The 25,945-nt window shown below is 38.9% G+C and overlaps 1 protein-coding gene across 1 annotated transcript in view; it reads right to left on the bottom strand.

The window, feature by feature from the left end:
• BANK1 (B cell scaffold protein with ankyrin repeats 1) overlaps positions 1–25,945 on the bottom strand; it is a 134,836-nt gene that overhangs the window by 1,670 nt on the left and 107,221 nt on the right. Inside the window, exons 9-15 of the mRNA XM_063157994.1 lie at positions 22,806–22,902; positions 21,007–21,303; positions 18,472–18,759; positions 8,763–8,831; positions 7,503–7,687; positions 5,837–5,900; positions 1,298–1,347 (exon numbers count right to left, since the gene is read on the bottom strand). Coding sequence (XP_063014064.1) covers positions 1,337–1,347; positions 5,837–5,900; positions 7,503–7,687; positions 8,763–8,831; positions 18,472–18,759; positions 21,007–21,303; positions 22,806–22,902 — 1,011 coding nt within the window. The 3' untranslated portion in view covers positions 1,298–1,336. The remainder of the gene's footprint in view (positions 1–1,297; positions 1,348–5,836; positions 5,901–7,502; positions 7,688–8,762; positions 8,832–18,471; positions 18,760–21,006; positions 21,304–22,805; positions 22,903–25,945) is intronic.

Here is a 25,945-nt window from a genome sequence, read left to right as displayed (position 1 = left end):
CTCATCCCATGGGTAATTTCCCCTCTCCCCTTGCATGATTCATCTCACTTCAGCAATCTGGAATTTATAAGCATCTCTGATATTACCCAGGTTTTTGTAATAGTTTTCTCCAGCCTCAGAGCCTGTAAAATCCAAACCTTTTTTACTCATTAAGTTCGGTGACTTTATCTCCACTCAAGGAAACAGCTCCTTTAGGAATGCCCATGTAGGAGTTAAGCTGCCTCCTGAAGAAGGAGCAATAGTTTTTCATTTTCAGCTCAGGTCATAAGATTTTTTTTTTTTTTTTTGTTCTTATGAGAACTTTTGAAGAGGGGGAATGTGAAGAAGTGATTCAGAGGACAAGCAGCAGCAGAGGAGGTAGCTATTGTTTTATGGTGTGGACACAGCACTCCAGTGAGCAGTTGGCTCCAGAAATGAGACATGGACACACAGTTCTTGCAAGAAGCAACTTCCCTCTCCTTCACATGAGTGTAGGGTGGTAGAAGAGACCCCACTGAAGAGAATCCATGTTCCAATTAAAAAAAATAACAACAGTACCACACTGCACTCCTCTCACTTGGGAAAGGCAAACTGAATCACAGTAACTTAGCTAACAAAGCCTTTAAAATTACAGCTGTCTTCAGGAATGAATTGGATCAGTTTGCTACTGTGAACTAATATTACTTCATAGTATTGATAATATTACATAATAACAACAAAAATATTAATGCTATAACAATATCTTAATATAATAGTAATATAATGAGATATAAATGGAAGCACATAGGTAGCAGATAGTAATAATTAAACCCCACAACCATTGGAAAATTCTGCTGTTTATGGAGACAGTATCATCACCTCTAAGCTTCCCAGCATCGAAATGACATTGGTCTTGTGTTTAGCCTGAACATGTTGTATCTATGGTTTTCAACTTTATTCAGTATGTTTGATAATGCTTGTGAAGTCAGGATGTAGGACTTGATTTTGAGACAGTTTTTAGGTGCATACCCTGCCTTAGTGGCAACAACTGGCAGGAACTGTCTTCAGCTGCACCCACAGGTGAGCTCAGTGCCTCACTGCTTGTAATCTGCCCTGCACTAAATAAGAATAGGTTGATGGCTGATAAAAAAGAAACTCTAGTACAAACCAGACTGTGTGATGACAATGGTTTATCTTGTGAAATCAGAGCCTTTGTCTGAATTGTAGTTCCACCCTCCTGCTACACAAATGCACTCTGATGGAAAGAACCTCTACAAGTGTTTGTTTCCATGACAAAAAACATTGGTGTGTGTGTGCGTACCCATATACTTGCTCTTACCTTGGGTAATTAGGCATCTGTTCCTGGTCTGTGGGGCTCCTAGTTGTAGACTAAAAAGAAAAAGATGCAATCAGTAATCACTGAAATCAATAAGTTAGGCTTGTGCAAAATATCTTCTGAAGTTGAACAATTCAGAAAACACATTCCTACACTTTTTATGTCCTTTACTGCAAACATGAAGACAGCAAATGTCCCTGGGAGCAGGGGAGCAAGAGACACTCACAGAAACAAGCAGTTGTCGTGTGGGAGAATGACATGAGATGGATTTTGTACAAATCTTACTCCCAACAGCAAGGCTGGTCTCTCCTGGTGACAATTAGGAGAGGTAAGAGATACATGGATATTCATTGTCTTGGAGAACTCCTGTCAGCAGTGGGACTGTGAGCTTGCATCATGAAGACCTGACTTGGTGACAAATAGGCAGGAAACTGAGTTTTTGTTATTTTCTAGATTTAAACTTTGAGCATCATGTGAAGCTCAAGAAATTGGAAATAAGCCAGGCTAAAGATGTTCCTTAACCAGTCCAGTGGACAGTATTGTGAACTACCAACAAGTAAGTATTTTCGAGACTACATGTCTTGAAGTCCTGACTGAAATACTGTTGAAGCCATGAAGGAAAAAGCAGCTTTTCTATGACTCCCTCACTGTCCAAACATACAAAAGCTTGTATGTGCTTCAGGATCCCATGTTATTTCAACTTTGCTAAGTTGATTAAAGAAGTTTTAGTGCCTGTGAATCCAAATGCCAAAATTAGGGTCTGTCTTTGTTCATCTTCCTGTTGACCTAGCAGAGAAAACAGAAATTGGTGGTTGTCCTCAAAAATAAGGGGTGTTTTTCTAGTTTTCAGGGAACTCAGACACAACCTGCAAGCTGGAGAGGCATCAACTGATGAATAAGCAATCTGTCAGCAACTTGGACTAAAAACAAGGCACTGATGAGGGCTGGGGAATGAAGCCAGACATTTTGGATAGCAAATGTAATCAATAACCTGCCAGTTTGTAGAATGTGTATAGTGCTCTTCTGGGTGTTTTTTGGATCAAGATGGGAAAGAGATTTGGTCTTTGGCAGCAAGTTGGGCATCTACAAATTTGGAAATCAAAATGTGGCAGATGAAATTCTGTGGAGGATGCCTTTACTGCAGTGGATTACCTGGCTACTTACAGGACCTTGCAGGAGCTGGTCAGTATTAAAATGTCTACAGTAACAGCTAGTAAAGTTGCCCTTCTTGATAGGAAGGCCATTTCCAGTGTCTGTACCTACTGCTTTTAACAGTTCAGAAATAAATGCTTGCAGCTGAGTAGCCTGTGGAAAAAGCTTTGACCTCTCCACAGCAGGCCACTTATCTTTCCAGTCTTGCCAGGGAGGCCAAGACGGAACAGATGAAACAAAGACTGAATTGCTCATTTGTCCCATGGGTATATTTGTCATTGGAGGACTACTAAAACATCTAACTTTTTTTCCAAGACCTACCTTCAATCATTATAGAAGTTGCTGGCATTAAAAAATAACAGTTGTAGCAACACCACCACCAGTAATAATAAATCAAGCTTAACATTTGCTTAATGCAGTATTTGTCTGCTCAAGTCCAGCTGAGTTATAGATTGTCCTCTGTGACCTCTGTCTTGCTCATTACCTAGTAATGAAGCAGGGACACCTAATACTCAGTTCTTGTTGCTATGCCGAGCCAGGAGATAGAACATCAGGCATTCCCAGTTTTGATGAGGAACCTGGCACTTCCCTCCCTAACAAACAAGTTCAAGGTTCTACAGAGATTAGCTGTGAGGGGATAGCTAACTACAAACAACTCAAAGCATTTAATGTAGTTTCTGCAAGCTTGTGCATATTTTTAGGGGCTGAATGACTAAATCTGTGGGATGTGACACACAAGGTGCCATAATGCAACTGCAATAGTAGGCAGATTTTGAAATTCCATGTTCAGAAAGGGCTGAGATTCACATAGGTAATTCAAATGCCCAGTGCTGTAGGTAGGCATCACACAGGTTTTGAAATATTCCCATTGCTAGGAAGTAAGGATGTGGGATGCACATGAAAGCTGTGTTGTTTTTTTAAGACTTCATAGGAAACTTGTCTAGTAATCCTTGAATAAATATTGTCTCAGCTGCTGCCATTTGTTCTATTGGTGGGCACGCACAAACCCAAGACTCTCCAGCCTTACCTAAGCTTAAGGAGCCTTGCTCAAAGACAAAGTTTCCCATGGGCAATAGGCTCCTTCTGGTTCAGTACTTCGGTGGTACACCCTGAAAACTCTGGGCTACTCAGATTTAAAAGTGGAGCATTTGTCCACAAATCATCTATATATTTCCCTGAGTTTTAATTTAAGGTATTTGTTTTTGTTGGTTTTGGTCTGTGGGCTAACAACTTGAAAAAAAAAAGTTATTATCAATGTCTATGTGTCAGACAAGATATTTATTATACAGTATTGAGCTAAAGCATTGTTCCTGCCTTAGGCCTTATTTAGTTGTTCTTAAAACAGTGTTTTGTAGATATTTCACTCCAAGAGTGGCAGAACCTTTTGCTTTGCAGTTGATTTTTTTTTAGGGCATTATTCAGTCCTATACTAAATTGTTACAAAATGAGACATGAACTTTGAGATAGAATCAAATGTTATAATGGAAGACTGAAATGAGTGCCACTCTCATTAATAACTTCATTACAGTGGAAGCAAGATCAAACTTATCAAGAAAGTAAAAATTATATTCCATACTAATTTCTAGGAGATATTTTCCTTTCTCATTAAAATAAAATAAAGTTCCTTTTCTAACAGACTTCAGATGTGATCTCTTTAAATCCTCAATCAAGACTTCAAAAACTGTCTATGAAAAAGACTATCCAAATCCTGATTTCAAACATGGAATCCAGAGAAGGAGGCACATGTTTTTAAAGGTAGAGCAGGGAGAGACTGTATCTATATGTAAAAACTAGCATTCTTAGAATAAATCTGAGGACAGCTGACATTCACACATACCACTTTACTAAATGACACGTGAAACAAAATGTCTCTCAAATGAATGCTCTCTAGTCTGCTTTCCTTAGAAACTTCAAAGAAAAAGAGAAGGCAACTGTCATTTTTGTTTCAGAGAATTTAAGGACGTAGATATCCTCCCTCTGCAATCCTTGTTTACTCTTGCCACTGATATGCCTTCAGTTCTAGAGGAAGTCCTTTTTTTTTCAAGCATTGAAATATTTGATTTCTGTTGCTGGACACAGACCATAATGATTTTTACGCCTGTATTTCTGCAGTGCAAAGCTGCTGATTTATATGCATCCCAGGCTCTATGACAGTGTAAGAGAGGGCAGTGAGGTCAGGAGCAGAAGGGAATATAGTGATCATTATCTGAGTTACTGGATAATTTCACAAAATTAACAATTCTGGTGGTGATACTACATTTTTGCTGGTATGATTCAACAAGGAACTCTGGAGAAGCAGGACAGCTACAGAGGCAGGACTGCTGCTGTGGCCTTAAAATGAAACCCTACAGACAAATACTTCTCAAGAGTCACCCTGGTCCTCTCATGAGCTGCAGTGATCCCAAGCCCTCAGGCTCTGAGCACCTTCTGAAGGCTTTTACTCAGGACACTGCTTCCCTACCAGCCACAGAGGATATTAAAGCTGAAATATCTGGACGGAAGAGCTGCTACTGGGCCAGCAGGAATTTCCCTTAATTAATTACAGTACCTCACAAGTTCACATAAATCCAATGCTAAGAGAGTAATGAGAGCAGTACTTTTTCTCTTGCAGTAAGGAAATAATGCATTTAGGTCATACTTTTTAACAGAGATATACAAATGGTACTAATTCCAATGTGAAAAAACTCCCCAATTCTCCTTTCAGCATATGTACTGAAGTTTACAGAAATCAAAGGCCTAAAACCAATACCCTCTAACAGATTCTTTTTGCAACAGCAAGAGAAAACCACTTGCAGAAAAAGCTGATGTTTCATACTACTGTAGATGATATTCAATCACAAAGAGTCATAGAATATTCTGAGTTGGAAGGCACCTACAATCATCATAAAGTCTGGCTCCTGGCCCTGCACAGGGCACCCCACAAAGTCCCTTTTTTTCTCCCAAAAGGGAAAAAAGCATCTTAAATCACCTGTGGTACAGTTTTAAATAATGACCACAATACTCATAAAAACTGCTGTAGCAGTAGAAAGTTCATCAAGAATTTGCAAATTGATGGCTGATTTACAAATAAAATATTGAAGTCATCAAGCAAATTGTTCTAAAGAGGCCATCTACCCAAATTCTGATGATGCAGTAGGAAATAGGCTACAGAAAAGCTGAGCCACAGAGACTTGGTAAATTTTCTGCCCCATTAACTCACAGTGAGTTCATCTTTGGGATGAAATCTTGACACTGCTGAAGGCCTGATTATGCTAAAATAAATGTGATCAGATACAGAAGATGTTCATTACAAATTCAATGCCTGATCCAAAAGGGTTTGGATCAGACCTCTGCACTACACTTACAGTTCAAGGCTTCAGAGTCCTTAAAGGCAGAAAAAGCACAACTTACCATTGAGGTTTTCATTTTCTTGTCTGTTTCTGATAGTGGTGTCTCTCAGGTGATGAACTTTTTCCTGTAAATAAAAAAACAAGCAAAAAATCTGCAGCAGAAATCAGTAATGGAAGTTTACTGTAGAAATAGTAAGACACTATAAAGAGCTGAATTCTTTAGCATTCTGAATACCAAGCATCTCTCTCCTGGAAAATAATTTTAAAAGATTGAAGAATGTTTATGATGTTAATTTTAGCATTTTTACCTAAGACTCTTGTGGAGTTATCCCTGCCAGCAGTAAGTTAAAATAATTCTGGCATTAGATTACAGAGTCTTGGGTGTTCTTTGCTGTTTGTTTGGGGTTGTTTGGTTTTTTTGGAAAAGCAATTTTTCCTCAAAAATCCAAGTGAAGGACAAAAAACTGCAGTGACAGCATGAAGTCAGTTCATCATGTTTATAGAGGACTAAGAAGAAAGCACTTTTCTATGGAGCAAAACCAAAGAAAAGTCACACATGCTATGCAGGGTAAAAACCACCACTACAAAGCAGCTTTTTTCCTGAAGCACTGAAAACTGAAGCACTGAAAAAAGGCCAAGCAAATCTTCCTTGAAATATGGATATCTTATAGTTCACCAAGGAAAAAAAAAAGACATAACTTGGTGCTGCTATCATGGTACAGATTAGATATGATCTTCCTCCACAAGAAATGCCCCTGACTGAGAGCAACACCAGCAATTAATCTGCATGCTTGGCTGCAGATGGATTTGGAAGGTGGCATCCTAGTGCTGTGCTGCTGGTGCCCAGCTTGGGAAAGGGCCCCCAGACTGTTCCAGGCCCTTGCACTTTGGCTGTTAAGTGCTCCACTATGATGACAAAGCTCAGATTTTCAAGCAGATGCAAACACAAAGAGCACTCTCCTTGCTGGCAGCATCTGATAGCTCTTTCACTCTGAAAAGCAGCAGACTAGCTTTGCTTTTCCTCTTTCTGTTAAATCACATAAAGGACAACAAGAAATTATTTTTGTTAATGCATGACCTCCTATAAAATGAGGGCATAACTTCTTCCTCCATGTGTCTTTTTAGAAGTAATTAACAAATCTCCTCTGCATGACTTGCAGCTTTGATGCAGTTCTTTCAGTGACTCAGTGTGTGGGTTTTTGTAAATCCTGATTATTGTGTGCACCTCAATTTACTCCATACATTCAATACAAAGGACCTGTAGAGCATTGCCAACAATTGTGGATTTCACTAAGTATATTCAACCCTTTCAGACAGGCATAAAGCCTGGTGTAAGTTAATATATTATAATTGCTAGAATAAATGTATGCTTGATATAGTCAGGTTTTGTTAGCTGACACTGCTCAGTAGCACATTTGGTTTGTTTGGTGACATAAGGTTTGTGGTTTCATGAAAGATGCACATCAGCCAACAGTTTAAAACACAAGTCTTTGGAGAACAGCATATTTAACTCTGCACTTAAACCAAACTCAGAAAACCTCTCAAACAACAGTGGGAACGGGTATCTAGAAGATTCAGAACTATAACCAGCAAGCTTCTTGGGAGCTGATTTGCATAGAAATAATGATTATTGCTTTTGACCTCATATGCAGGAGCCAAAACACAGGAACTTGCTTTTAGAACATCCGAACAAGATTTCTATCAAGGAAAAAATTTCCAACTCATACCTGTTGAGTGGATGGTAGTCTCTGCTTTTTGTTCTGCCACTGTTTAAACCTGTCAAGGGCTTCATCCACAGAAATTGCCCCATTTTTCACCTGTTTCTGTAAGTGGATGAGTTCTTCCTGCTCAGAAGTGATCTTGTGTACCACAGTGCTGTAAGTTACTGTCTCAGTGCGACCTCTGTGTGCTTCTACAACAAAATGTACAAAGTGAGAAATGCAATAAATCAGTGAGGATTCTACCATTACTCTCTGGCAGCATGTTGGTTCATGAAATAATTTCCTTCTAGCACTACAGTTACATTACTGACATTTTAAAGGAAATGGTTGCTATATAAAATATCCACAGTACTTTTTATCCTTTCTTCTTCAACATCATACATTACATATCTCAAAAGTTGTGGATAAAATTTGGTCAGGAAGTATCTTGAAATTTCAAAAGATTGCCTTCCTCCAAGGAAGGAAATACATTATTAAATGCATTGCAGCAACAAGAAAACACTGCAGCCCAGAGTTCCTGGAGATTATGGTACAAACACAGCTGAAGGGAGATGGGCATTATCAGGTTCACAGCTTGCTCCAGGGAGGTGTAGCACTGCTTCTCCCCAGGATACTGATACTGGAATGGCTGATGCAGAACACATGAGCAGCCAAGGAACAGGGGCTCTGAGCCCTCCGTGAGGCTTTTGCACCCGTTTCACTGCATAGGGAGTGGCCAGGATAAAAATTTAGTCCATCAATGGGATTTGGGTCAGTTTTCTGTTCCACCATGCACCACTATCTTCATTTCAAGCAAGGAAGGTACCATTAAGGATTGTTCAAAGGGGTGTCACAATTGGAATTTATAGCAGCAATATTGTAATGTGCTACAACTCAAATAACAACTGGACTGCCACAAGTAATCAACTTTACATGCATCTTGGGGTACCCAGGAGAGAACTGTTGCTCTCCCCACTTTTGTCTTTCCATGGCTGGAATTACTGCACAGCTGAGCCCTCCTGTCCTTCCTTGTCTTGGCTTTAATCACAATCATGAAGGGAAACAGAGAAGTGTAAAGTAATTCTGACTCTACAAATCTTTCCTACAAGACTATAACTTTTAGTCTTCTTTCTTTAATCTGATCTCTTAATGCTGCAATACCATTAAGGATATAAATTGTAGGTGGCAAAACAGATGCTAAATCACCTAAAATCAGGTCACAGCAAAACTCTGCTAGCTCCACTGAAAAACATCATGGCAGTTAAAGAGCTAAAATAAACTCTGTACCAGGGCTCCTGGCCTCGCAGTATGTCCTGCTGTTGTCACTGGTCACTCGACAGGCCTTTTGCTGGAACACTGCAACAAAATCAGGAACATAAGGAAGTTGAAAAATGGCAATAAAAACCATCTCATTCTCAATGAAGGAAGGAGACTCATAAAAGCAGGCTGGAATACATTTTTTTGTTCTAGTCTAAGAGTATTTTTCAACCCACTTGTTAGTCTAATGTTAATTACTTGAAAAATTGTTCTGTTGCACAGAATGGCAGGATTACTGATGTTACAGAAACCATTACAAGACACTTTGAAGAAAATTAAAAGGATTTATCACACTAGCATATTACATGTCTAGAAGAAACAGCAGGATCTCAGAGTTCTGCAGATGGTACAGACACTTTAGCCTGTTCCTTATTTTATGGGGAAAACTAAGGCAGAAAAAGCCCCAATAGTACCAGGTGAGAATAGTGACACTGCTGAAAAAAAGGTGTGTGTATATTTGTGTGTACTTTATTCAAGCATTAGAAACAGCAAAGCACAGCCCCTCTGTTAGAGTAGCCCATCATTCCCACTCCTGTGAGGTGCCCAGAGTGGATACATCCTGAAATGCAGCACTCCAACTTTTGCTGGCAGCATATGTAACACCCAGAAGGTGGGAATTGCTCGGTTTCTGACATAGCCTATGTGGCAGTTGCTTTCTCTCAAGCCTCAATTCTGATTTTTGCTAAACAAACTGACATTCTGGAACCTAGAATAATTCCTGCCAATTAAGTAATCCTCTGTCATCACCGCAATGCAGCAAATGTGCCAGTTCAATGGAGCAAATATTTTCCTGGGGACCAAGGCCCAGGCCAAGGGAGCTCTGCTGAAGCAGCAGAGCAGGCATGCTCTCACTTATGCCCCTAGCTCAGCCAAACACTGATAGATTTCAACTTTTTAAATATTTCTCTCTGTAATTATCAGTGTTTTCTTCTCTACTTGAAATAATATTCTCCTTTTGAAGATGAAATTAAAGTAATGGGAGCACAGAGTAATGCAGGCAGCCTGAATTTTACTGCATAAGGAGGAGAAGGGCCATACTCAACAATGTGCCTGATTGGAAAGCACTTTAATTGATAGGCTTTGAAATTTCTGCTGAGTTTTGCAGTGTTGGAGTAATCAGAAATGGAATTACTCTTCCAGTGAAAAGTAAAATTGTTAAAACCACTTTATGTGCTGCATCTTGCTGAAATTATTTTAGTTGGCAGCAAGTCTTCAGTGTGGGTGAGGTCAGTGAAAACAAACGCCTGCTTCTGGAATGCCTGGAAAGGCAGGAACACTCCACTGTACAATTGCCATAAGTTTAGGGAGAACTCTGGCAATTCACCCTTTCATTCCCACACTCCAATTACTTATGAGCTACTTGAACACAGCAGGGAAATAAAAGATACAGGTAATCTTGCACACTGATACATTCCATTATTTTTTAAATGGAAGATAAAGTAAATATTCCTTCAGTAAAACAATATTAATATAGCAATTTTTTAAAGTGTCAGAATGTCACTGTCCTTCAAGTAAGGATATATACTTTTTATTTTCTGGGCCTGTCTGGCACAGATAATCTGATTAAAATGTTTCAGTACTTCTATCACACTTACTGTGCAACCTTCAGTAACATCTGTATGATCAGAAGGAGAATCCTTTTGGATTTTTACTCATGTTATGACTGGCTAAACTACCAGTCAAAATATACTTATTAAATATCCTAACCCTATACATGCCATTTAATTTTTGTCTACAACAAACTTCTGTTGCAGTTTCTCAGAATTAAAGGAGGCTGAGGGAGCTGACAAGTAATTCCACTTCATTCCCTCTCCTCTCTACAGCTGCTACATGACACAGATGAAGTTCTTTGCAAGCCCTAAATACATTTTTATGTCTCAGGCAGTAAGACCTCTCTTTAGGAATGTAATGTAACCTCAATATTCTTCCAGCAAAGCAAACTCAGAGAGAATGAAACTACTGCAATATTTTCTAATAGGACATGAAAGCAGAAAATGACATTTTAAAAGTGGGACAAAATACAAATTTTGTGGCAAATATGCAAAACTCTGGGAAAATCCCTAATGTAAGTCTTGGAAAGTGAGTGGGATCCAAGGAATTCTGAATTGCCTGTTTTATCTCAGACTAACTAAAGATGTTGTTTCAGGCTGTCTGCACATGCAGGTAAATAATGCTATGAGGCTTGAAATTTGGTTAATATTTTCATGGTTAGCACCACAAAAGGGTTAGAAAAATTTGAAATCCAAGTCTTTTGTGTATAATTCTGAACTAAGAAGATTTTATAGAAACAAACTGCAAGAAACTGTGCTGAGTATAAAGGGTCTAGAAAAAGAGAATGAAAGTTTTTACAGTAGCTGCAGGTTGACAAAAGGGACAGGAATTTGATTTTCAGAATTAATTGAATTTCTAACACAAAGCTGTAATGTTAACGAGTCACAGATGCACTATGACATTTCAAAAATTGGTTAGTGACATAATTAGGAAACACAGGAAATCAAAACACAGGAAGAGTTAGATGAAGGGGGAGAAGAACTCATATCAGCTAAGAGGCAATGATCAACTAAGATATGGTTTCTAATTTATATTTTACTTTACTCACCTAAACTATGAGGGATGTTGCCTGATTTGTTGAATTGGCAACATTACCTCTAAAAATGAAACAAGAGTTTCCACTATGCACTAGTGATTCAATCACAGCTAGACTGATGAACCTACCCTCTGAAAGAACATATGAGCTAATCATACCTTATACATACTTACTTGGCACTTTCAGTAGCACAAACACAAAGGAGAAAAGACAGTGATTAAAACAATCTATCAATAAATATCACTATTTTGAATTCAGCTTGCTTAGGAAATTCAAGATGCATTTATTCATCAGCTTCATTGAGCTGATGTTCCAAACAAAATTATCTATTGCTGTTTTCTTTAGGAAACATTCAAAATTTAAATACAGGAAAACAAAATCTTTATATGAACACATGGCTAAGTGATAATTCAAATAATTAGTACACTAGGTTTGCACTTAGTAACACAACTCAGTTGCAAATTACAGTGGATTTGCAAGCTGCCTTCTTGTTCTTTGTAGGTTTTTGCTTCATTCATTTTAGAATCATCATGTAATTAATTCATGATTAATGGAAGAATGGAGAAGGAGGAGTGAATTATTGTTCAGGATATTTTGCAGGGAGAGACTCCTGCCTTTGTCCATTCAATTTTTTTCCACATCATTTAAATATTTTAACATTTAAACTGTGTATACATAGCACCTAGGCAAATAAAACCTCTAAGTCCTTTTTTTCTGGTAGGGATTGGATTGTAAATTAGATGTAGCACAGCAAGAGATGACAAATACACAGAGAATACTAAGGAAGGAATATAGTAGAATGATGCTTATTATTCAGGAGAGGAGAACTCTGCAGATGTTCTTTCACATCTTTTTAGATATATTTTCCTTTTGTCTGTTTTGTTAGCTAACACACCGAACATCACTCAGCATGAGGACTCAAGAGAGGTCACCAATGCAATGCTAACCAGTAAGTTTTGTAAGAGATGATTAATGACCACTCCCAAAATTTATACAAAATATTTCACATATTCAAAATGAAAACCAAAAATTCCAGTGACTCATAACATGAAATCAACTAAGGAAATGGGACCTTGTAAACAGACTTTTTTCTTTTCACAAGGCGAGGCAGCTGGGCATGGATTAAAAGCATAACATCATGAATGATGATATGAATCTTATGAATCTGATCTAGGTAGGTCCAGGCATTGTGGAGAAGGGTTGGCTGTATCGTGCAAAGTAACAAAGGCTCAGGTTCCAGAAGCTGTCCTGTGAGGGCAGCACTGGTGTCTGGGTACACCTACACCATGATGAGGCAAAGGGAAAAAGACTGAGCAGTTTTAAGAGCATCAGTGCAGGAAAACAAGTGACCACATCTACACTGGTACAGGAGTTCTGAACAGGCCTAAATGGGCAGCCTGACACTCAAGAGGTTTTTGAGAACACACAACAGCCATTTCATTAGAATAAAGACTAGGTGATGCCAAGTGCCCCTGCAGAAATACCAACCTGCCACATTGCTCCCTTACATTGCTGGGGCTTTTCAGTGACAGCATCACATCCACTCATCCTAATGCCCCAGGTTACTGCCAGCCTCTACCTTCCACAGTTGTTTAGTTGGCTGAGAATGAACCACTACATTTTTTCAGACCAAAAGCAAAATGATTTTAAAAGGAATTACAGTGTAATGATGATGTGAAAATCTTAATCCAAAAATAAACATATACTCACCAGCAATTCCCTTCACAATTTGCAGTGAGATTCTGAGTCTGACAAATATGAGCTCAAATCTGTTAAAATCTCAGCAACTTTAGTCACAGAGGGACCTCGGGAGACTCTACAGAGATGACTCCCCTACACTTAAGCAAGATAATAAAAATATTACCAGAACCCCCTCCTTACAGAAGAGGTAAAGAGTGAGTGAGTGAGTGAGTGAGTGAGTGAGTGAGTGAGTGAGTGAGTGAGTGAGTGAGTGAGTGAGTGAGTGAGTGAGTGAGTGAAGGCCCCAGTTAGTTTAAGGAGCTGCTCAGAGGGTGGTGTCAATGTACTATGCACCCCAGTACCATACACAATGAAAACAGCCTTCATATCTCTGCTCTTGTCAGAATTTGAACTTAGTGCATCATGGAAGCTGGAAGGACTTTAGTGACATACTCAAGGAGTATTTGCTCCGGGTGTAAAACCTGAATATACTTCTTTAGTCCCATTTTTCTTGAGTAGAGAAAAGTAAAAAGGGAAGAACTCTTTACATGTTTTTACTAGAAATATGGTGTTTGGGACAGTTTGGTTTGCAGCCAGACAGCATCCCATAAATATTTTTTTCTCTCTGCACCTCATTCAGTACTTGTTTCAATCTACCAAAGTTCAGATAGCAAAAAATCTGACAGAATGAAGACAGTGGGTGAAGCTGGTATATCACTCCCAACCAGTCTAAGTGTCAGCCAAACAGTGCTTCCTAGTATTTAATTCATGGAAAAACACCCTTAAGTTAGGAATACACAATGAAATTCATCTGCAGTGCAGTACTTTACACTCACTGTAGGAGAGCACTACAAAATCCCTCTGTGGGACATATATGTTTTGCAATTTGCATGGCCTCTGAGGCTTCACTTTGGAAACCCCTGCTATAGAGCATTTAAACAATTGGCTTAATAAGAATTACTGACTCAGAATGAGATCACTGTATTTCCCAGTAATCAGCCTGATAAGTTTCCAGGACACTAACAGTTCTGTTCTGGATTTTATTTATTCACTTCAGTGGGTTTATGCTGTCTGTTCTGTAGGTGAGATATTCTTCTTCCCTAAAAATATCCACTGAATGCTACTTCTTCTGCATACCCTGTGATTTTGATGAGCAATGAGAATGTTATTCTCCACTGGAACAGTAACTAGAAAATATATTTTTCACTTCTAATTTTTAAACCTACGGTGAGTTCCCACAGACAGCTATCTTTGAATAGCAAAATGTTTTCAGTGCACAGAAGAGAAAATACATTCCTTCAGGGATTTGTGAGAAGTTTGCAAAGAAATAAAGGCTATAGCATAGGAAATTTATGCTGTTGTAGGGCAGGTATTCTTGCTGCAGAGAAACCCTTTCATACTAGTGGTCTGTGATGAGAGGTAAATTATTAAACCAGGACAGTAATGTAATCCTTAACCCTGAGGAATTCCTAGTAGGTCAGGCTTCAGAAATGGCAGGGACATTGCAGAAACTCATGCATCTCTCCTACAACTACACAGAGGACTTTGCTTTCCAGCTCACTCAAACTTGGTATCAATAGGGAACATTAAAAATTGCACTCTAAACTGAAACCACAACACCTTCAGATGTTTATTTAACAGTTGTTTTGGCAGCAGACAATTGAACAAAACACTGAAATAACCTTCAGAGGAATACTAAGCACCTAAGGAATGGTAAGGGAGCACAGTAAAAGTGCACACCATCTGGACAATGAGCTACTTGGCACCAATTTGCAGCCCCATTGGCTGATGAGCCTTTTACACACAAGATAAAATTCTTGCAGTGGACTAAATTAAAGAACAAATCTACTCTCTGTTAATAATGCAGTCTGTTTACCAGTGTTCAATACAGCAGTTTGAATGTTCATTAAAATTTGAAAGTATAATAAATGAAACTGAGTAAAAGCGATTAGAACATTTATATTTTAAATCTTTCAACTCCTCCATGTTTCCCAGAATTTATGTGTCAGCAAATTCAAGGTAGATGCTCAAACTGTGAATTGTGGTAGTTCAGTTGTGACAACTTTCATCACAGACGGTTTATTGCCTAGGTTTTGAAGTGTAGATCTTGCTCTGAAAGTGACTCTTGTCAAGTCCCATGTTTGCTTTCTATAGATCAACAGTTTCCCTATCCTGTTCTGCAGAACACCAAGTGGGGTAAACTACAGGGAGCAGGCTTTCTGTCCAGTGCAAACTTGATATTCCATGTATTTGAAAGCTGCTAATTACTAAGAAAGCTATTTGCTTGCTTTCTTCTTTGTTGCTATTCTCATGGAAGCACCACCACTTTTGCTTAAAGGAGACATCACTCTTTTGTGATGTCATGGCCTTCATTCAATGTGTGGTGAAAGCACTCATGGAAATTTAGCCATTTAATTTCTCCAGATGGATAAAAAAATAAATTTAAGAGTCACCTGCATGCAATCAAGGAGGCAAAAGGCATTTCTGCTATGCAATGCTTACTTGCCTCCACCAAATAAATGGGCCCATCTATGGGTACATAAAGTACAAGGAAAAAAATGCTCCTCTTGCATATCTGCATGGCACAATCACACCAGTCTCTGCCATCCTTGGGGCATGAAACTTTTCATGAACTCCCAAAGTACATGGGCATCCATTTGTGAGCAAATGTGTAGCCTTAACACAGCCCCTCTCTGTGCATCATACTCCATTCTGTTTTTCCACAGGATCGGGGTCTTACTGAATGCACAGCTCTGAAGACCAACCAGAACTGTGCAGTGAAGACAATCTGTTTCTTACAGGGATATGAAATAATTTGTTTTAGAGATTAAAAGGTATTTAGCATAAAGAAAGTGAATGCAGAGGAGGGAAGGATGGCTCAGTTAAGTAACTAGAAGTTGCTCAGCAAGACAGTTCTTCTCTTTCCCACAAAGCCCTACCCAAAGCTCAGACAAGTCATTTAAGGCAGCAATCCAACTTATACTGTCTGATGTCAGAGTACTGACCAGACACACTGAGGATTTAATTTGAAGTTCTGAGAACTCAGTGGCCACTGAAATCAATGGTGTCTCTGCTTTTAATGAGTAAAGTGTTATGTAATTTTGTTCACCTCAAGAATCTTAGTTACTTCATACTGGGCATCCCAAAACTCAGCGGATGCAGAATCAAAGGGTTTGCAACAGGAGGGTCTGAAATAACACGTGGGGCCTAGTATCAGGCATGAATTATATTTTAAACAAAATGTGAGTAAAAAACAATGACATTTTTTTATGCTCACCCACTTTAAACTCTAGATGAAATGAAAGAAAATATCTGAGATAAATAGCTGCATATGGCTACCTACTTATTGCTGTATTGAAATGTTCCTGGCAGGGAGAAAGGGGAAAACTACCTCAATTCTAACTTTTTGATTATTTGACTTTGCAATATCTGTGGTGCTCTTTTTAATATAATAGATGAAAACAAACCCCCAAACCACCATCAATTTATTTGCTGGATGAAAAATGTGTATATGCATAACTAGAGTATTTTACACTGTTAAAATTATAAAGGAAGGTCTGAAGACACATGCAGGTTTTAATGATGAACTGGAATGAAGTTTCCTGGTTCATACATATGAAACAGTTTTTTAAAAATCAAATATAAACAGTCCTAAAATAATAAATTGGAAACTGGAATGTTGCTGGACTAGAGAGAGAATTTTTTAACCCATGTGGAGGAAAAACGTTGCCAATCCAAGTAGCAAGAAAACAATTATTCAGCTTAAGATATATCCCTTCTGTCTAAAATTTCACTACCCAACTCAGGAATTCCTGGACAAAAATGAGATATTCTAGGTCTGGAACCAGCAGGATAGGTAGGATAACAGACACCTGAGTGGGCAGCTGAAGCTTTCTTGAAGTGTTTCCATTTTTCCTCATGAATTGTGTAAGCAAATGAACATAAGTCAGAGGCTGATTACGTAGAACTACTGAAAAACAATCTGTCTACCACTACATGCTCATGAAAGCTAAGGTAAAAAACCTGTGTGTGTGAACATATGACTATATGTATATACACACGGGGAACCACAGCCCCATCAGAGCAGCTCCTCTGATAGCATCTGCCTTAGCCAATAAACAAAGTAGAAGCACTCCAGTACAATGAAAGACAGTAAAAACAATTTCCCCAATAAAGCATCTCCACTAAGGGTTTCCAAGTTACAGGACTGTTTATGATGACAGTGGACCGAGATTTGAGACCCTGCTCTAGCAACCTCAGTAAAAACAGCCATTTCATGACTTGTGGAGCTGTAACAGGCTCCCTATGCCCATCCATTCTTGGATTACACTGTAATGATTCATACTTGTACCTCCTGAATATGCTGAAGAAAGAGAAACTTAATGATGAATGAATTAGCCCATGCATTCTGGCCCTAACCTGGAGTTACAGTCTGGAGGAAAACAGCTAGCTAGGAAGAATAAAAGAAACCACAACTAAGATAGGCATGAAAGAGGAGGTGCTATTCTGTATTTAGTAGGATGTCTTGGGCAGTATTAATTCTGTTCTAGTGTAAAACATGCACAGCATGAAGTTAGTAAGTAACCTAATGGTGTCCTTTGACAGCCTATTTTTTTACCATCTATTCTTATGCATTGGCAGGCTTTTGTAGAAGAGGCTGGGGATGCAGGTAGGATGATTTTGGGACTTACAAAGAGATCTCTGCAGTATATCCACTGAATTCCTTTTGTTACTTTCAAATTTGGTTTCAGTCTGAATTGGATTACAAAGATATCTGAAATCCCTTCTGGTCTTGTATTTCCATTAAATAGCTCAAAAGAGTTTCCCAGTTTTCACAGAAGTGGTAAAAAGACATAATTTTTCCTTCAAGAAATACAGTGATCCTATCTAGAAACGCCCATTCCTAGCATCTCAAATTGGAGAAAAGGTATTTGAAAGGAAAAGGTATTTGAAAGAGGAATCCTCACACAGGCATTTATCTCAGAAAAGAGAATTCTTCTCATCAGAAGAAAAAAAAATAAATCAAAGACAGAGATTTCAGCCTTAAGTAAAACCATTTTGATAAAGAAACTGGAAAGAAAGGCAATTCAAATAGCACATTCTACATTGCATTGTTGTAACATACACACTCACAGCTAGCCTAGCAATTCTTAATTTTCTATCATATTGTCATAATTTTTTAAAAGCTAAATAAAAAACTGTGATATTTACTCTGCTGCAAACTGAAAATAATTCAGAGATGGCAGCTCATTTGAAGGGTGAGAATAGGTTGACTGAAACAAGCAATGTGTTGGTTTGAAGGCAGCTGAACAGGGATCTTAGTCTTTTAGAAAACGCTACTGCTCAAAAAGAAGAGACCAAGAGAAGAGTCTACATTCCCCCAGAAAATATTTACATGGCAGCAGCACCAACCTTGTACAATGTAGGGAGTGTTCTCCTCCCTGACCAGCGAGCACGCGGGCCGGGGCGCAGGGGCTGGCGGTCTGTTCATGATGAAGGATCTGCAGTGCCTCCTTTTCTCCTCCTCCTGCTCCTCCTGCCCCAGGATGAGGTCGTACACTCCTTCATCCTGTGCCACACAAGTGTAGGGGTGCTCCTCCTCGCTGTCCTCCTCACAGGAACCCTGGTCTTCTCCACAGCATGTGGTTGGGAGTCCATCACTCTGCTCTCTTTTACTCCTGTCCATCACAAAAGTCCTCTCTGAAAAAGGAAGGAATTGTATTGCATATACAGGGTAAAGAGAGGAGATGATGACTTATTTTAAAACTTCAGAGTTTCCTAAAGTAGTGCAGAGACCTCATTTCACTTCTACACTAAAGCATGCTCATTTTCAGAGCATTCTGATCATCTAACTCAGTAGAGAGGATGTCCCAAAGGAATAATTCCAACTTCAGGGCCTCTTCATGATTTCACACCTGATTATCAAATGTAGATGCATAGCTATTAGCCACAAAAAAAAAAAGGGATTTATTTGCAGAAACACTGAGTGGCCAAGTTGCTCTCAAGAGAGTTACACCAACATGTAACTAACACATAACTCATGGTTAAGCCAAGTAAGAGGTACCTGTGGCCCTTGGCATTCTGGAAAGTCAAGCTGTTTGTTACGTGTTGCAAAAATGACTTAAGAATTGAAACTCAATTTAGGAAATGTTGGATTTTGTGTTTCCTACCTCTTCCCACAGGGTTTTGAGGACTTTACAAATCTACTGTGGGCCAAGGTGAAAAAGAAATTGAAAAGAAATTGAATGCATTAACATGCATTCTGGCTAAGAGATATGTTTTAAAACCACAAGTGGTGTTAATACACCTGCCGTGTATAATATGAATAATATTTTATTTCCAGGTCACTATATAAGTTCTGTTTCTTTCTCTGTAGGACATTCTTTCTTTCAACTCCCACAGGGGGCACTCTCAGGCCACTGCCAAAACACAGACTTGAAGAGGGGCCTTGGAGGTACTGCACAGCAACTCCTAAAGCAAGCAGCTGGCTGAAAATATGTATAAGTACCTCATTATAGCTCCTCTTTGAAAGGAAACATCATCCTGATCTGGAGGAATTCTAATACCCCATTTTCCAATGATGAAACCACAGCAAAACACAGAAAAATTCAGAGCCTGTTTTAAATGAACTAGTCCCACAGGAGCATTTTTAGATGAACTCTGCTTTACCAGCACAGGAGCTGGCACAGGACACCAGGAAACTTTCTCTTCTGGTACCCACATGCAGACAGAGAGCATTTGGCAGAGAGTGTAACAATACTGTGGTGATGTAGCCATATAAGAACTATTCCAAAACAGGCATTTATAACAAAGCTACACCAACAAATCCTGTGTGCCAAAACTGATCCCTCATCTATACACACATATAGATGCACTTTAATGTTAATTTTATGCTGCCCCTCTCTCCCATAGAATTCACTTATGACTTTCTACCTGTAGCTATACCTTTCCTGCACAGCAGAACACAGGATAAAACCCTACCAATAGCAAGCTATTTCTGCCTAATTATGTGAACATCAGAGTGCTTGGTGATGGTAATTTAAGACTCTAATAGGTTACACCACGTTTGAAAACATAGTTAACAGTAATAAGCTGTGGAGAAGCTGAAAAGCAATTTGTGTGCACACGTATCAGCAGTGTCTATAACAAATAAGAAGGGTTTTTTTCCCCCTATGCAACTATTTAAAACTGCTATTTAAGCTTGAATTACTTTGCATACTTGTTTTTTGCAGTAAGAAAAATCGATGATCATCCCTTCAGAAACAGATGCAATAGAACTTTGAGTTTCTCATCACTTTAATCAAATGAGAACACAAAATTTTAGATTTTTATTCTGGGACAGATGTATTAAAAAAAGGAAAAAAGGAAAAGCATTTGTCAGAATTTCTGCCTTTCTTTTTAATCTGCAATATAACTTTTTACATCTATATAACTACAACATTGGCTCTAATGTAGTAAGATACTGTTACTTCTCTCTACGGAGCCACTTTCTATTAATTCTGTGATACTTCAAGCTGTATATTAAATATAATTAAATATTTGTATATAAATTCATAATAGCATTTAATGTTTTAAAATGGCAAATAATGAAGTCAACTTGACAAAAATACAGGCTTCATCTTTGTTTCAAGCCTCTCTTGCAAATCCAGTGCACCATGCACTATTTGGCAGCTCTTTGAAATGGGTGGAATGAGGGAAAGCTGAACCCAGGAGCCCATACACAGCATTACCTGACAAACCTGGTCATGAGTATTTTTATACAGCAAAGATCCCTTGCAGATGTTTGTTTTGCAGAGATAGGGTCTCATATGCACAAGCTTGCCTTGTAGCACTAGGGCCATCCTGCCCAGCTACTTCCACAAGCAATTAAACCAATCTCTGCAGCAGTACATTGTCTGCCCCTGCATGTATTTTCCTCCCAGGGTTATTTTCCTCCCAAGATCGTACCTTGTGATGAATTCTTCAGATTGTCCTGTCTTTGGATGCCAGGCAGATTTCGAGGGGGAGGAGGGGGTGGCCTCTTGCAGAAAAAGCAATCTCTCCTGCTCTCTTTGAGCTCATCCCTTACATTGACATACAAACTGCCAGGACTGTTGTGAGGGCTGTACAAATCCTCTTCTTCTTCATCTTCATCTTCTGTCTCCTCTCTGCTGTCTTTTAGGTCATCCTTCTTTTCCTCATCCCCCTCAAATTCTTGTTGGCATCTCAATCCAACTGCATATTGATCTCTTGAGTTCTGCTTGGCTTTTAATATTAAAGAAAGCATTATTTCATTTAAAAATTGCCATCTAGAAGCATTTCTTGTTTCAAAGATTCTTACAGAAGCAACACAATGGCTAATAAAACTTTTATGAACTGATACAGCAGGAAAGCTGTCAAATTCATACCATCAGTGAAGAGCTTTTTAAATATTTACTAAATCAACAGTGGAAGTTTTTGCTGTATCTTGCTACTCTGATACAAACGATCTTCGTGTGTGCAATGTTAAACTTTTTTAGAGTTGCTGTCAGAATGAAATCACACACCTTTTCCCTGCCTCCAGAATTTCTATTACCTGACTTTCAAGGCAGCACAGTGCAGCACTTTGCAAAATACAGCTGTAACTCACATGTCTGTGTTACTGCTTTTTGTACAGTGGGATTTGGGTGCTGATTTGAATCTCTCTAAACTGAAATAGACATGGTTCTTGGGAGACATGCCTGCAGACTTGTGGAAATAGAGCTCTTCTGTCTCTAGTCTCTTGGTCCACAGACCAAGAACAAAGTGGAGGGACATTAACGTGTACATTTTAATCACTATTACAGCATCAAAATTTTAGTAGTCAACCTCAGTAAAGTAACAGAGTAAATGACACGATCTGTCAGCAGACCTTACTGAGCCCTTGAGGTAGGTTTCCATCTTGAGTTATCCTTTGGTGAAGCCTGCCTTTCACCACTGATTCAAATGGGAGGTTAGGGCATTTGCCTGGCTAACGTGGTACAATTAATGCTCTTTCTCCAGATGTTCACCCTGAGGTGTTCCCATATACAATGGACAGAGACAGTGAAAATTTTATCAGAGCAAACCTTTTTTTTCACAGTGTCTATCATCTACCTCTATGTGCCAAAGCAACCAGTTTGAACTTAGCAACTAAGAAACATCCTTTTCATATGTATGAGACAGTTGAAAAAATAAAATTGTCAACAAGATTAAAAGAGGATTAAATTTAGTCTCCTAGATCCATGATACTGTAAGATACATGCAAAAATATATGCCGTTGGTAAATGCAAACAAGCAACTTTGCAGTTTTCAAGGAGAATGCATATGACCACACAGATCATCAACAGGCTTGTCACCAATCTATGCTTGGAAGTAGGAACATCAAGCTGCAAATGTCAACTATCTGTGCCTCCACACAGGACTCAACTGCACCTGTAGGCAAGTGCCTATAGGTTCTTCTCTGAGAGCTTGGAGAATTCAGCAGTTTTCTAGATTCAGAGTGGAGACCACAAATTTACAGAGTCTAAAAGGAGGGGTGGTTGCACTGAGGTCTCTCTTACTGAGCAAGAACTTTATTATCCCAACTGAATCCCTCAGCTGCCTTTTCCTTTTAGGACATCTGCTCTCCCTGGAAGTTGCAGTAACATGTGGAAATTGAAAGTGTCAGAGGAACTTGCCCTCTCTGCCCAGGAATTCATTCATTTGATGCATGACATGATAGATTAATTTGAACAGTACCAACAAAGCTGTCTAACAACACGACTTACCCGTGCCTGGTGGAGCTTCTGAGCCTAACATAAGCTCATAAGTGTCACTGTCTTCCTCTTCCTCCTTGCAATTAGTGAAATCACTTGCTGCATTGTTCTAGAAAGAAAAACAAAGGAGAGTATTTGTTTTAGTAGCATCATCTCCTGCCCTCACATTTTGCCATTGATATAATATACAATGTTCTGCTAGGAGGAAAGTGAAGACAGAAACATCATGCATTTGCAGTTATGTAGGGATCTACACACTGCAGGCAAAAGGACATCCCTGTGTATCTCTGGATACAGTGAAAGAACACCATGTTCTGACACAAAACACCAAGTTTGCACAGCAAGGATTTAAGCTCACTGGCCTTTTCCTCTCCCTAGCACTTTGCTGGGCTGTCCAGACAGTTCCCAACTCTGCTCCCAGCTGTGAAGCACACAAAGATTAAGAGAAAGATTAGCAACAGAAAAACATGAAGTCCATAGGGCATGACTGAACAGCTCAAGGGTGCAAGAAATCTCTGGGGAGCTCATTACAAACAGTGGTTTGTACCAAAAGCCATGTGTGTGCTGAAAAAACAGAAATGGGACTGCAAAGCATGTTTGGAGTTCTACCTCAGTGACCAAATGTGGCAGTGCGGTGTTTTGTTCCTCTAGAAAGCTCTTAGTTCACACTGTGCTGTGCAAAATTAGCCCAAGGAGGGTCAGAACAATGGGTTCTCTAAAACATTATCAGTGTATTTCCTCAAGCTGAAGAGGTGAACTTCTGCTCACCTCTGAAAAGCAAGCCTCTAACACAACTACAGAAAGTTCTGCTGTCTAGAATATAGAACACACATTTGTTAATCACTGATTTTCAGAAACAACTGGAATTTCAAAAAGTGTCAGTTTTTTTAAAGAAACCCAGCAGGATCTTGATTCTCATGTAAGTTGGATACAAAACTATACTCTATTGACACAGTGGAGCCCTCAATAATTAATCAGGATTTTTGAATCACAAAATCTTAACTCCAGGGGTTTGAATACAGCAACCCCAAAGAAGACAGGGAAACAGCATGGTCCATATATCATCCAGTCTGCAAGGTTAATTACAAGTAGAATAGTGGACAGTGAAGTCAAGAGGAAAGCGCAGAAAGTGATTGTCAGGAGCTCATGCTGGAATCTGAAGAAGTTTGTTCCAAGTATCCTGCTGCCTCGTGGCACCCACAGCCACTGCCCAGGGACAGAGTTCCCACTGCATGAAAGAGGAAAATATTTTGAGAAATAGCAGGTTTTTCTGGGGAACTGAGAATACCTTCTTCCCTGCTGCTGTTTTACGCAGCCATCTCCTGAACGCCAGTCTGAAACACTGCAGCCACCAGACTGTGCAACAAGTGCCTCCCTGGCTTGCTTTGTTGCTTTACAAAAACACCTGGATCTTTACACATCTATATTCCCCTTCAACAATAGAGGATTCATCTCTGCCTCCTGTGCCCATATAATGTGTGCACCAGAGAGAGAATTTTGTTTTTCTTGAACTTCCCTATTACTTATGTAGTTCCTTTGTGCTTCACAGGAACAGGATACGTCTCAAAAGCCTCAAAGTTAGGGCTTTTCAGAATATTTATTTTCAAAAGATTTAGGCCTGCATGTGCTAAATGTAAGTGTATATTGTAGGAGTAAAAAGGGACTTCAGTATGTTTCCTGTGAAGAGAAGATGTGTGTAGAAGAAATCAAGCAAGGAGAGATCTAGATATATTAAGTTCTTCAGCTATAACATTGGAGTACCACACCCAGGAAATTCTTTCAAGGTGAAATTTGAATGTTTCTGAAGACTGAAGGTCAGCTGTCCTGCTAGATTATAGCTGCTCCAACTCAGCTGATAATGCTGAGTTGTAGGGAATTCAGGATGTAATTCAGAAGTTTAGCCCCTGACTACACTTTCTAAAAGTCTCCTGGACCTGTGAGACACAGAAAAGCTGAACAGATGGAAACAGTCTTTAACTAAATATGTTTACACTAGGAAAAAATTCTGTATAATGAATAAATTATTGACAGAAGTCTCCTCTGACACTGGGCATGTTGACGCCATGAAGCTGAAAATCGTGCAGTGTCTCCAAAACCAGTAGAAAGTGTCCTTATTTAAGAATGCAAATTGACATAACTAAATTGGAATAATGCCATGGCTCAGCTTGCAAACCTTGCCCTGATGCCCTGAATGAATGCTCATTGCTGTTTAAGTTTGAAGTGTCTTTTATATGGGCTGGGTCTTGTAACTTGAATGTAGTAGCATAGTTGAACTTCCAAGTTGTTTGAGCCTGTTTGGCTGAAAATGGATCTTTGGTTTACTCTAGAGATTTCTTATGGATGTCAAGCCACCTTCCAAAGGAAGAACTAGCTTAACTGGAAAAAAAAAAAGTTGTTCTCAGCACAAGACTGCTTACAAAGGATTATGGAAAAGGGCTCTGAATGTTTGAAAGTTTATGAATTAGCAAAATAATTTCGTTTATGAGTTAGCAAAATAATTCAAAATAATTCTGTTACTTCAGGATGCTACAGAAATGCTGGCATGCATTGAGAGTCTTTTGAGAGACTGAAATTGCTTCAAGTCCTAAGATTAAATGCCACCTCTCAAAGGCAAAATGTAGATACCTATTTATCTGTCTTTTATGCATTTTAGCCATCTTTATTATTGACTTTTAAAAAGGTAAAGTTTTTTAACAGCTTCAAAACTGTTCCACTTATACAAAGCTGGAACTGACTTATCTCAGTACCTTACTCGGAAATTCATTATGAAAATTATTGTAACCATCTTGTCAGAATTTTTTACAATGCTCTTCTGAAGAGCCATCTTTGTGAGGTATGTGTTTGAAAGATTTTCTCCTTGTTAAACTGATACAGTCATCCATGCTGGCAGGGGTTGACACCATTGAAATTAGGAGCATTTACCTTTTTGTACAGTGAGTAGTGAAATATTAAAGAATTCAGAGGAATCTGACCCAACAGTGATATTGTATCAAGTTATGGCAAGAGTGAGAAGCATCTGGACATCTGCACTTCATATTATAAACAGTTACTCACTCACAGGTAAATATAGCAATCACAGCTCACATTAGCCTTTATGTATAAAATATAAATTGCTATATCTAAAGTACATCCATATCATATATTTCTAGAAA

This window comes from Melospiza melodia, chromosome 5 (assembly GCF_035770615.1).
Source record: "Melospiza melodia melodia isolate bMelMel2 chromosome 5, bMelMel2.pri, whole genome shotgun sequence".
Classification (NCBI taxonomy): domain Eukaryota; kingdom Metazoa; phylum Chordata; class Aves; order Passeriformes; family Passerellidae; genus Melospiza; species Melospiza melodia.
This window is presented reverse-complemented; position numbering and strand designations above follow the sequence as displayed.